This window comes from Polypterus senegalus, chromosome 17 (assembly GCF_016835505.1).
Source record: "Polypterus senegalus isolate Bchr_013 chromosome 17, ASM1683550v1, whole genome shotgun sequence".
NCBI lineage: Eukaryota > Metazoa > Chordata > Cladistia > Polypteriformes > Polypteridae > Polypterus > Polypterus senegalus.
This window is the reverse complement of record NC_053170.1, coordinates 7053862-7067761: the sequence shown is the minus strand read 5'-3', so window position 1 is coordinate 7067761 and position 13900 is coordinate 7053862. Positions and strand designations below refer to the sequence as shown.

Here is a 13900-nt window from a genome sequence, read left to right as displayed (position 1 = left end):
CCAGGGATGCATTATAAACTTCAGTTTAATGAAAAATAGCAAAGTCATGGTGCCAGCGAGTCTTTGACTTCAATTAAACTCTTGGGGTTTGTCACAGATGACCGGGGACACTGCCCGGCCGGGACGCCTGGATAGTCCCCGAGTTGGACAATACTTTTCCTCGGCCACTAGAGGGCAGCCGCATGGGGCTATTTGGGGGCCACAGGGAAACAGCTGGGACGCTCTTCATAAGAGGACGTGGCCACCGCCAGGGGGCGCCCGGACAGTGAGAGAAGCTTGGATGACAGCACTTTCGCCACACCAGGAAGTGCTGTCAGAAGTAATTCCAAGGTCACCCGGAGGGCTTTCAGGTGCTTTCCTGACACTTCCGCCACACCAGGACTTCCAGTAGACGAGCCAGAGTTGGGAGGAAGGAGACGAAGCTTGTGAGGAGGAGGAAGGAGGTCGAGAGAGAGAGCGAGAGAGAAAGAAGAAGAAGAAGAAGAAGAAGAAGAAGAAGAAGAAGAAAGGAAAGAGAGTTGGTGAGAGAAGGCATTGTGGTGCATTGAAAAAATAAAATAAAGGAGTGTGCTTTGGACATCCTGGTGTCAGTCAGTCTGTGTTTGGGGGTGCGTTCTCCACAGGTTATTTTTGGTATGTTATAAAGATTTTAACAAATAAATTCTAAATATGAACATGTTTTATGTAGTTATATAGCTTTTGGTCTTGTGTGCTTTATTTTTAATTTGCTATTAGCGATGTGTCCTTATGCCCAGGATGTTATTTGTCAAGTACAAAAGCAGCGGACAGGTTATTGAAATTAATTCTTTATCAGCATAAATATCATGGGCTTAAATATCAAAGCCAAACATTAAGAGGTGTAGTAAATGGAGGCTGGAATGCAGATTTGGGAGCCTCAGCAAAACTCAGATGAATATGCGTGTGTTGTGTCCTAAAACGCTTTTGAGGCAAAATGCAATAAAGCCTACAATAAATATGAAGGTTAGTCTTGTCTCATCAAGAAATCTAACAATATTAATAGTTGCTTCAAAATAAAAGACAAAGTTGTAACTGCATAGTATCTGGAACAATAAGAAAGAAATATGAGGAAGTTAATTTTCAGTTGAATTGAATGAAAATAAAAGGAAGTAAAAATAACAGTACTGGGTTTATATATATATATATATATATATATATATATATATATATATATATATATATATATATATATATATATATATATAAAGATAAATTGTTAAATTCTAGCTGGACATATTTCATTTTGATGCCATTTCAAAAATCTTTTTAAGGCTACCAATAATATCAATCAACTAATCAATCTTTGTTTAGATAGTTAGATTTATGTTGATCATGAGGACCTTCACAGAGCATTTTATATTAAAGAGTAAATACAACAGACTTTAATAACATGTTACACACAAATACCAATTTCTGAACAGCAGATTGGAGAAGATGAACTGCCTGACATTTCCCTCCTCACGTCAGTCCAGGGCAATAGTCAATTCCTGGGCTGTCTAAAATTGAAGAACCCCTTTAAAAATAAATTGAATCAATTGAATTAATCAATCAGTATAAAGAAATGTGAGGCTCACACTCGGGGCTTGACATCTACGTTATTAACGTACTGTATGCCCCCCAGCAAGTCACATACAGTACATACAGTACAAACGTTTACATTACAGTACAATAATTTACATTATTTTGCAATGGAGTTTCAGAATAATTCATTCGTTCATTTTTAACAAGCTTATTCAGGTCACACATAGCAAGAAGTGGGTTTCCATAACTTAACAGCATAGGGCACAAGGTGGGTACCAACGGCAGAAAGTGTCCATCTCAACATTACAGATACTAAAACTGTAACGATAACAGAATTCAAATTTAATAAATTAAACAACATCCTCTTAACTGTCCATGGGGAATATGGAGTGTAAATGCACAGAAGTGTGGAGTCCAAATTTGGATTTCGACCCCTTCCATCCACCCCCAAACCCGACCCTCCCTCGGCGTACTGGAAACGATGAAGTCTACGAAACAGGCTTAAGCGACCAATTTAACTGCCTGACGCCATCAACTCCATAAGAAACCAAAAAGTGAAAGTCCAGCTGCACTGGCTGAATCCAGAATAACGGAGTCGAGGAAAATATTCAACATACCTTCAGCAATTTTTTTAGCTTTCTGCTCATGCGCCGGCGTTGGGTGAAGCGGCTACAAATGACGTCACGACAGGGCAGCTGCGCGGGCAGATAAGCGCGGGAGGCTCGTACTGGGGAGCTCGCGCGCGCAGTGTGTCTGACACTGACTCAGTGTGAGGTGTGCAGGAGCAGGAGAAGGCAGTGTGTTCATGGCCTCTTCTGCGGCCTTTAGCTTTTTATTATTTTTGTAATGTATTTATTTTTTTGTCACATGAATATTTTCATCATCCAAATAACTTGCCTTTCTCTTAGAGAGAGAAGCCGTTATTATGTGTTGTGCTGAAAATGACTTTGAATCTCAGGTGCGCTTAACATACATGGACAGACGCCAACGAGAAAGTCAAAAATGAAAAGGGGATTATTTAGAATTAGAAAGAGAGTTGATAACGTGTGTGACAACATAACACAATGTTTTTCCAGGTAAAGGCCTCGTTAAACGAATTGAAATTGTAATTTTTTTTTTTAAATTTGATTGAATTTTTTTAAAAGCAAATAACATTCCACACATGCAAGGCAAATTTTTACAAAGGTAGATTGTAATTCTTAAATAAAGGTTGCTATAAATGTGTTGCATTTTAGATCAAACGCGAATGGAAAAAGTATGTTTTTTTAAGGTATATATGTCTATTTTTTCATTCAGTAAATTCAAGGATTGACTTGCATAAACGGACTACTGGCGAGCCTCAGGTTTGTACGTAACTAAAGAAATTTGAATGTAAAAATCTAATCATTTTGAAATATGGCAGTTATATTTGGCTTTACTTCACATGATATCTAGTGCAATGACGAGCAGCTGATTTAATGTGTAAGGTATTGAAACGTTTTACAAAATTAAACGGCAATGAAGAGTGTAAATCAAATAACCAAAGTGCAGTGCTAAACGGATAAAGGTTTAATAATTCAGATACGTTGTTTTGCTTTAAATAATACAAAATTGCTTTCTGTGCTTTGTAAGATTTTTATAGTGATTAAATGTGAATGTGAACTTCTGCCATTGTTTAATACTTTTCGCTGAAATGATCCCCAAATGTCTGTCTACATGTAGTTGTATTTTTTTCTGTAGTACTAATTTTACTTCACGTTAAATACTTTTGAACTTTAACTTATCTCACGCATATTTTTCAATCCACTTTAAATTCTTGTCAGATATTTTTAACTATGCTTGTATGTTTTTTTTTCCTTCCTAATGTATGGCAATGATTATAAGGCCTCAGCAATTATAAAATATTCTTAGGAGGGCTGGTCAATAATGTGAAGCTGCAGAGTGTAATCAAGAGTCATCACTTCTACTTATATTTTTCTATATTGTACTAATATTTGAAATTTGACTTACAGTTTAACTCCAAGTGTTTAAAATAACATAATTTATTTTCTAGCCACAATTTAGTGGAGAAAGGAATTTCTAATGTGAAACTAGAAGTAAAGCGTTGGAAATTTACTAACACTGGAAGTATGTTTTATTTCTTAATATATATATACTTTCATGTAGCTGTAAGTAGTTCTCCCATGCTATTCTACCAACAATGTATTAGCTTCAAAATTGGAGATGCCACCAACGGTTTGCAAAACATTGCTTGGGTGATATCTGGATGGGTCGATGACATTATTTTATATATTACCTATTACAGTGATCTGTGTAAAATGTTGCACATAGAAACTATTAGATATTAGAATGCAGCAGGAGTCATCAAAATAAAAAAATACATTCTGCGGTGGAAATATAGGTAATACAGTGACCAGGTGAGTGGATTTCCTGATTTTTAAAGTTACTGGTTTAGTAGACTTACACATTTTGTCACTAGCACAGCAGGGTCAGCCTCTTGGGGCTGCTCATATTTTAGTTAATGTGAGGAGAATTTTCTGGTTACCTGAAACAGTAGAAGTGCAAGCAGAAACTCAAATATCAAAACATGAAAGCATACTGAAGACTTCTCTGATCATGTGGTCATGATGAGTTAAAATCAGCAATTTAATCTTGTAAACGTAAACTTGGACATTTTTGATTTATGCATGCTTAATTGCTTGACATCTGAATTGTCAGTTTTATCCTGTGCTCATCCAAAATTGATTAGTTTGGAAAAAATATTATATTTTACGTAGTTTACAGTATGTCTTTAGCCAAGATTATTAACAAAATCATGCACATTGGGTTGGGTGGAATGAACTTAAAGTTACCCAGCAGTAGAGAACACGGTCTTAAAGCAGAGCACGAGAAGCATATTACTGCAGTTAGACCTAGAGCCAGATGATAAGTTAGTAATGCCAATAAAGCATAGATGGTTGCCAGTGATGTATATATAATTAATGTACAATTTCTAAATAATCTTGTGCATTTTTAATGGATTTGATAATTGCATTGCCTTATTTGACATTCAATATCTAAAAGTATCTTTCTGCCAGAATGCTCATAACATTATTAAAACACTGTCAAATAAATGTACATTATGCTAAGAAAGGTTGAGACCAATTTTATTCTCTGTTGGAGAAAGTAATTCTTCTTTTCCTAAGGATTTCATTTTCCATTGTCCAGCAACTGGTTTCCAGCAGAGTTGTGCTTGTTTCTCCATGTTGAGTTTACCTGTGAAAGACAGGAAAGTCGTTTCCATATTTATTGTTGCATTGATAAAGCACATTTACTGGACTCCGTGCAAAGAACTGCAGTTGTAAGACATTAAGTATCTTTATTTCATATGTTAAACATTTTAGTTTTCTGTGTACTACCCTGCTGCAGACTAAGTTTCTTTGCCTCTCTTTATGGTTAAATCAGAGTTTTGTCCGTTTCTGGTCTCGGAGTTTCACAGCATGTATATGTTTCTCACTTTAACAGAGCTCATTGCTGTGTTACGTTTTTCTGTTTTTGGACTCAGCCAGTGATTTCAACATAAATCTGAAGGGTCAAAATGTCATCCTCCCTTTTATTATTATGACTTGTATTGCACATGGTTTCTGTGAACACTTTTAAAACGTTTTTTTTTTTTTTCTGTTTAATGGAATAAATGCAAAATAGTTTACTGAACATAGCCTTATTTGTAGTTCATATGTGTTTTTTTTTTTATAATCGTCTGTACGGGAGGGGAAAAAAATATTAAACTGGATTTAAGACACATGCTACAAGGTATATTTATGAGCGAGACTTGTATTTCCTGCCTTTCATGGAAAATCAAAACCTGCTGGGTAATTTTAGATTTTGAGTACTGTTGAAACAAGAAAGCTTAAATAAACCAGTCAATGAGTACAAGTAGAGAGTCTGAGGGAACAGATGGGTATGGAAATTTGCATCTCCAGTACTTTTCCTAGGAATAGAAATGTTTACCTTGAGTCGAAATGCTGCTGTGGAATGCCTGCCTGCATATATATATATATATATATATATATATATATATATATATATATATATATATATATATATATATATATATATATATATATATATATATATATATATATGTGCATATACCAGTACTTTTTGTGTTCTTCAGCAAACACTTAATTATCAAACAATTGCCCTTAAACAGTTAGTCATGATTGAAACTGTGCAGTTTTTAAATTTTACATTGACTATTCAATATGAATAAAGCCTATTCCACAGCTTATAGAGCTACTTTCTAAAATGCTATATTTTTTTCGAGTTATTAGGGATGGAGATATATATTGAGTGTTTTGTTTTTTTTTTTTTTTTGTTATCAAAAGGTAAAGTTTCACTCCAGACACAAAAATATGGTTATAGCAGTGTGAGGAGATTTAATGTTATTTAGAAGTCAAAGACAGGTATTATAAATAAAGACTTTTGGAAAATGTGATATTTATGAATATGGAGCTGGATGTAACTTGATCAGTTATGTATGATTTTATTTATACAAAGACTTAAAGTTTATAGTTAAACATACAAGGGTAAGGAAATTTTGCAGTGACTACATAAACAGTCCTTTTCATCTGACTATTGTTTACTTCCATTGTACCAGAAACGTCTAGTACTGCATTATATGGAGCTGCATTTATTGGTCTTTTATTTAATTGCAGTTAAATTATTATTTATGCAAGCTTGCTTTATTTGAATTAATTCAAAATTATTTGTTTCATGCAAGTATATTAAGGACAAAATAATATGTAAATTAATATAAATTGCAGGGCAGCACGGTGGTCCTCCCTGTGTGGAGTTTGCATGTTCTCCACGTGTCTGCATGGGTTTCCTCCAGCTACTCTGGTTTCCTCCCACAGTCCAAAGACATGCAGGTTAGGTGCATTGACGATTCAAAATTGTCCCTAGTGCGTGCTTGGTGTGTGTGTGTGTGTCTGCGCACCCTGCGGTGGGCTGGCGCCCTGCCCGGTGTTTGTTTCCTGCCTTGCACCCTTAGCTGGGATTGGCTCCAGCAGACCCCCGTGACCCTGTAGTTAGGAAATAGCGGGTTGGATAATGGATGGATGGATATAAATTGCAAAACTTTGGTAAATTATGACACAAGTATATTGTCTTCCAAATTAAACCAGGAGATATAGCAGAACTCTCAAAGATTAATGCTGAATTTGACTCAGCTTGCATGTCAAATATACTTTAAAAATAGCAGAAACTGGAAAGCAATAGGAAAACATATTACTCGAATAAGAAACATTTTAACTGTGCAATGAAAGAAAATGGACATACCTGGGCAGGGAGTCACTGTGCGGCTCTCTGAAAAATAATAACATATGAGGGTTTGTCACTTTTTCAAATAATACAGTATGTTTTGCTTCATTTTTTTGTGCTGTATCATCAGAAAGCATTTTAGTTTACATTTCAGTTACTCACTGTTGTGCCAGGATAAGAGGGATACGAGGGTTGTCTGAGCTCAAGGACTGTGGTATTGGAGATGTTCTTTCCCTGGTACGGGCATTGAACATGGGCAGTGTAGAAAGTGGGCGATCAGCATTCCTGTCCTCTGCCATTGTACGGAGCTCATTGGAGTTCGTTTGAATGGTCTGATGATGATAGAGCTGGATACTGTAAATAGGAAAAAATATAAAGTAGAATTATTAGGATTGTGCTGTAGTTTGTGTTCCTGCCTCAAAGCTTTAGTGTCTTGGGTTTGATTAATGTGTATGTAGTGTTGGTTTTCTTCGGTTATTATAGTTTTCATCCTACATCCCAAAGGATTTGCCTCTGGGTTATGCCAGTATAAGTGAGTATCATTATAAACAGTAATGATCTGATATCTGAACTAACATTGGTTTTACCTTGTGCCCAATGCTGCTGTGATATATGGTTTTTGCCTGTGTCCCTATAATTAAAAAATTGACGAAAAACAAAGTGATGTTTAATACCATAATGCATTGTGGATAAATTGATTCTTTTTTGACACAGTTACTTTTAAGAGAAAAATCATACCAATGATACATTGAAACAATTCCTCATTTGTGAGAAATTAAGCTGAAAATTACATAAATTTGCTTACAGTGTATCTTGAAGATTTACTGGCAAAGGCAAAGTGATTCTATCATCAAGATGCCATATGAAGATGGAAAAATAGTTGATAGCGTACAAGATGGTAGCAGGTAAGGGCCTCTGTTGTCATGAGGCTCCTAGTTCCCAGCGAAACAGATGGAAAGAACATTTGTTTAAAAAATATTCCCTGCTACTCAACTGACTCCATAACAGAACTTTTCTCTTTTACTTTCCCTGCACCTACATTCAATTTTCCATGCTGAACAATAATTTTCAATAAAAAATGTGGAATATAAGGACTACTTACTCTGGGGTCCGTTCATTTCTCTTCTCTCTAGAAAACAGAAGGAAAAATATTAAAACATTTAAATATATATTTAGTTTTCAGTTTGGTAAGATTGACATTTGGAAGTGTTATGTATTGGTTAGAACTGATAAAGACCTGTTCAGGTTTACTGGCTTAGAATCTATTCACATCTTTGGTCCCTTTTTTTTTTTTTTGTTGTTGAGTTGGCTCTAAATTCAAATACCTGCTGCAGTCACTTCATTTTATCAGAATTAAGGACATTTTCTTTCATTCTCTCTCTCGCTCTCTCTAATTGCATTTGGCACACTGTACATCTTCCCTGTAAATGACAAACAGGTCACACTGTCTGTTTCCTAGCTAGAAAGATTGCCATTCCAGTACATTTTTTGTGCGACCTGTGGCTTTTGAACTTTACAATTGCAATCTGGCCTTCCAGAGACTTTGATGGCCTTCCTCATTATTCTAGGATAGCACAACATCTGTGACATTAAATGAGTAATAGCAATGTGTTTCAAAAAGATTGTGTTTTAGTTTTTGCAGTTCTAAATTGTATTTCAATAAGTATAAAAGGAACCACTAAAAACAGTTGTCATATTTTCTTTCCAAAGAATTTTTAAGACCCTGTTAGCATATTATAACTATATGAAGCCAAACTGGTTTTTAATGACTAATAGTACACAGCACTTATTTACCAGTAAGGCTGTTATGGATGAGAACATTTGCTCAGCCTGCTTAGGCCAATTTGGGTCCAGCGCTGTGCTTTGACCAGACCTGTTTCTGAGGTTTCTTGTTTTCCTCTTCATTTGTTGGTATTGAAAGTGTTTTTCTAATGTTTCATTTAAAAAAAAATGACTGAGGTTGGAATGACAATTTGAGTATGAGGTTCGCAATAAACTGTCAGTTTAGTAAGTTACCAAAGTGTACTTACAATCCTTCCCTCCGGCAGCACATGATATAGGCCAGAATGACACACAGGATGAGTGCCACAATCAGTGGGACAATTACAGTGACAATGTAGTCAGGAAAGTAATCACGGGGCTCCAGGTTATCTGGTGGCTCAAACAACTCACTGTCTGTGAGTATTCCTGATCCAGGGGTAGGAAGAGGAGCAGATGTTGTTTTTAGGGTCGTATCAATCTAAAACAAACCAAGCAGTATGAAGAATCAGTGTGGTGTAATCTGGGATAGTGATTGTCTTCCAACCACAAGCACTAAAGTTATTTCCTTAGCAACTGCCAAATAAGCAGAGAGAAACACACTTCAGTTAAATAGATTCTGCAAGCCTGCAATGCCGTCTTTAAATATTTTGAGAAAGTGTGATCTTTGGTGACATCTACTGGTTAATTTTGGACTTGACATGTGACACCAAATGGAGAAACTCGTCAAAATTTTAATACCCAGGTTCTCATCATCTTCAGTTATTTTCACACATGCTCAGCAATACAGAGTATTTGTCCTAAGTGTCCATGAACCAAAAAGACAGAGAAAATGTGCTCAGATTCGAGTTAACTCCATTTTTTTCTGTGCAATCTGCATTTTGTTGATTAATGCTGGCAATTCTAATTTTGTCCACTAAGTAAATATCACAAATGTGGATATATGCATTCCTCCAAAAATTTTCTAACTCATTTAGTCAGTTCAAGTCATAGGGCATCAGTGCCTGTTGTGGAGTTTGGGAGTGACTGTGCAAGCTGGCAGAGGCCTTTACAAGGTAGTATGTGTTATATACAGTATATCCTGAACATAAGGGGAGATTCTAGGCTGACTTCACTACTGTTTGTAGTGCTTTGTGGTTCTTTGCATACCCACAATGTTATGCAGCCACTGAGGAAGTATTCCATGGAACACCAATAGACGTTGGTGAGCATAGATGGTTGGCCTTCATCTTTTCTAGACTATGGCTCACTACTTAACACATTTTGTACCTCCAAGATAGATCACCAAGGTTTTACACTTAGAACTTAGTAACACCCTGTAAAACTGGATTTTAGCCTTATTCTCTGACAGGCCACAGGATAGGTGGATCAGTAGCATCACTTGTTCTGCTGAGTCCCCAGATGTGAATGTTTGGCCAAACACAGCTCGAACCCCCATCATTGTAAATCTGAACACCAACAATATTGATGCAGCTTACAGAGAAGAAATTTGCCTTCTGGGATGGTGGTTCCAGAGCAACAATTGCACCCTTAATGTCTCCTAAGCCACGTAGATAACTGTATATTTCAGGAAGTAGAGAGCAAGCTATGCTTTCATTAGCATCAAGAGGGATGCTGTGGAAGGGGCTGGCAGCTTTAAACCTCTTGGAGTTGCTATCCCTGACAACCTGAAATGGGCAAAACACATCTTGGCTATCATTGATCCTGTTAGGAGGAGGTGTTGATGGACTTCCATGTGCCGTGTCAATTTGTGGTGACTTTGTACCATGCATCTTTTATACTGTACATGTCCTAAACCTCTGACCAGAAGAATCTGGTTAATAAAGTGATTGAATAGATGAATGTAGTCTTGCTGAATGCACATGATTTGCTCATTCTGAGGTCAACAGGAAAAGCTATGACTATAAAGAAATATGAAACACAAAGGCAATTCAATTCAACTAAAAAAAGAAATGTGTTCACATTCCTTCCATTACAAAGTATCACTTTGTTCATGCATGTCTCCAGAAATGAGCATCCAAGCAATGATGCACATTAATAATTTATTCATTTATATTGAATTTATTGAGCGGAGGGAAAATTAGTGACCCAGTGAATAACAATCAAAAGCGAGCAATGTTTCCTATTTAAAAAATGCAGACTCATGGTCAGGGGAAACATTAGTGAAAAGATTATTTTAATTTTTTTAAAGTTCTTCAACTCTTAAGTGTGCAGACTAGACATCTGCTAACCTTAAAATGGTCAAAGATTGTATTTTGAGACACATTAATATTAAAGTAAGCAGAAACTCACCAACGTGGACCTGCACCAGTCAATTTCAGTACGAGTGTTGAGCCACTCTTCACAGGTGAATTCAAGGATGTTTTCCTCAGAGCAGCTTTCTTGATTGAGAGGGGAAAGCATATCACGTAGACACTTGGGGAATAAGGTGTGAGTGCCCACCCTAACATAGACACTGAAAGTGAGCAGAAGCAATATTTGGTCAATATGGGAATACAGTACTGCAAAGGGTGTGTACTTGGATAAACGTGGAGTGACTTTGATCAAATGCTCTTGAATCAACAAGGTGGACCACCCCAGGAGACTCCTAGTCATTCTGACCTATTTTAGCTACAAGTCATGCATTACAAATGAGTGGAGACTAAACATCCTTCCCTCTCTTTCCGTGGGTGGCACTTGAATAATTCAATCAATACTGAATCCTAAACATCTTTTCAGACTGTCTGTAATTTCCAAGCTAAGACTCGTAGCACAAGCTTTTAATAGTCTCTTAGGTCTCTGTAGGTCATCTTCATCTTGCTGATATCTTCTGCCCTCATTATATTTCTGAGGTTTTTTTTTTAACCTATTACTACTATTCCATTCATCCATCCATTTTCCTAACCTATTTATCCATGGCAGGGCAGCTGGAACCTATGCCGGTAATTATTAGACACAAGGTGGGAACCACACCATGACAGGGTGTCAGTCCTTTGCAAAGCAAATATTACTATTTGTGGAACAATCCTGTTTGAAGCCTCAGTGGGAAGGTGCTTTTGTGGTTGTAGGCCCTAGGCTCTGGAACCACTTTCCCCTCACAATAAGTTCAGCCCTTTCAAATGATAATTTTAAATCTCAGTTAATAACCTGTTTTTATTTGCTTGTGTTTAGGATATGTTGAATGGTAATTTTTAACTTGTGGCCATAGTCTCTAACTGTATGTTCACTTTTTACTGCTTGTTCCCCAATGTCTGCTTCCGTTCATCTATCCATCTTTGTGTCAGCTTAATCTGTCCAGTTCAGGTTCACAAGTAAGACTAACCTGTTCCAAAAGCACTGTGCCAAATTTAAGAATCAACCCTGAATGTGGCACCAGACATTCAGCAAAAACACTCATCTATACAGAATGCATTAACTTGGCTTACTGTATATAAAAATATGCTTTTATAAATAACCATTCTCTGTTTTTTACTTTTTTTATTTGTCCCAATTCTTGATTGCGCTATTATTATTATGAAGCAATTCCAGCCATTTTTCAAGTGTGAATATATGCTATTGAAATAAATGCTGTGTGCTGATTTTTGATTGTGACTTTGGCATCTACACTAAATTCTAATGGAATCTCTTGTTGTGGTTCCACCCTAAATAATACCTTCACAAACCAAACTGAACCATATTTAATTTGTCCCCCATCATCTCTGATTGTGTAAAATACTAACAAGTTAGAGGCAAATAATCAGACCTTCATTTTAACCCTCATATAAAGTCAGTCTCTCCACTGCAACCTTGTGACGTGCCTTAATCAGCACTTGACGCCTATCTCTAGGAAGTGTGCAATGCAATCTTAAATGCTTTGGCTGGGTCAATTACAACTACTGAAGTGTCTAGAAAACTCTGCCAACTCTTGCCAACACTAGAGCTTTTTACTGCCCCAACACTTCAATAAACAGCTCACTTAGTTTGGTGTCTCACCTTTTCACTGATTTCTTTGATATTCTTCATCAAAACTGAGGCTAAAGACCTGTGTTTTCTCTAAGTCTGTTCTTGTCACATTAGCACTAAAGTGGAATACACCTTTGATTATTTTGCTGCACTGTGTATTTCTCTCTTTTCTGGATCTTTTCTGTTTTTTTTCCAGGCACAACCTCACTACTTCTTTCCTACTTAGATCACACTCTTAATTTTGTTTGGCTTGTAGGAGGGCAAGTTTGAAATTATGCTTGTATTTTATTTGATTGATTGATATAACTTTGTATGGACCACTTGGTTACAAAAGTGCTATATGAGAAACTAATGAAGAATCGCATTGGGCTCTTGTTCAGAAAGCGGACACCAAAAACACCACTTGTTTTTAAGATTAGGCACCCTTACACTATTTTAAGATTAGGCACCTACTCTCAGTTTTTAAGGTTAGGGACCCTGGTGTACCTGGCCTTACCCCCACGAACCTTAAGTTCAGGGTTTGTAGTAGGGGTAGGCCAGTGTAAAACAAACAACAAGAAGGAGATGGCATTCGCTTTCTGAACAAGACCCTCACCATGAAAGGCACTATAAATATATGTAATTTAAATGTAACTAAGACCAGTTGAATTGTAAAGTGCTACATGAAAGGTTCTACATCAGAGGTTCTCAACATCGGTCCTGGGGGCTCACTGTGGCTGCAGGTTTTTAATCCAACCAGTTTCTATTTGTAATTGGACTCCTGGGCTAATTAAGTGAACTATTATTTGTCAGATTCTGTGTTTTTTGGAAAATGTAGAAATTAGAAAACTAAGTTTGTTATATTAAAATGTACCAAGCAGTTATATTGGAATAATGTATTTTTTTTTATTTTTAACAATATTTTCATCTTGATGTTCATTCTATTTTTTGCCAAGTGTTCTAATTGTTTAATGAATTAATTATTTTCTAATTAGTGGGTCTAACCCTGAAGTAGTTGCAGCCTTTGATTATCATTGTTGTTTACCTGGCTGCCTGCTCTACTGATTGTCACTATTAAGATACAATGAAGGGGGCAACCTGCATAGAGATGGGGCAAAATATAATGAAAGCAACAAAAGAGAGTTAAGAATTTAAATCTATAGCAAAAATGGAAATATTCCTAAATGTCTTATTAATGTAAAAATCATGCTGTCATACTTTCTTAATGTAGAATAAGAGAAGAGAAGAAAAAAAACAGCTAATTAATTAGATCAGTGTTGTCGGGTGTTGTCACTGATTAGGAATCTGGTTGGAGCAAAACCTCGGGGGGTCTTTTCTGCCCACTGCTATCAGGCATTTCATTGCTTCATCTCGGGTCACTCGTCAAGTTTATTTTAAAATACCATTTTCAAATATCTGAACA

At 36.4% G+C, this 13900-nt stretch overlaps 1 protein-coding gene across 1 annotated transcript in view; it reads right to left on the bottom strand.

The window, feature by feature from the left end:
- Positions 1 to 3789: 3789 nt before the first annotated feature.
- The window catches only part of sgca (sarcoglycan, alpha), a 39524-nt gene continuing 29413 nt past the window's right edge, over positions 3790 to 13900 (bottom strand). Inside the window, exons 6-11 of the mRNA XM_039739412.1 lie at positions 10870 to 11032; positions 8850 to 9058; positions 7922 to 7948; positions 6982 to 7173; positions 6838 to 6864; positions 3790 to 4773 (exon numbers count right to left, since the gene is read on the bottom strand). Coding sequence (XP_039595346.1) covers positions 4770 to 4773; positions 6838 to 6864; positions 6982 to 7173; positions 7922 to 7948; positions 8850 to 9058; positions 10870 to 11032 — 622 coding nt within the window. The 3' untranslated portion in view covers positions 3790 to 4769. The remainder of the gene's footprint in view (positions 4774 to 6837; positions 6865 to 6981; positions 7174 to 7921; positions 7949 to 8849; positions 9059 to 10869; positions 11033 to 13900) is intronic.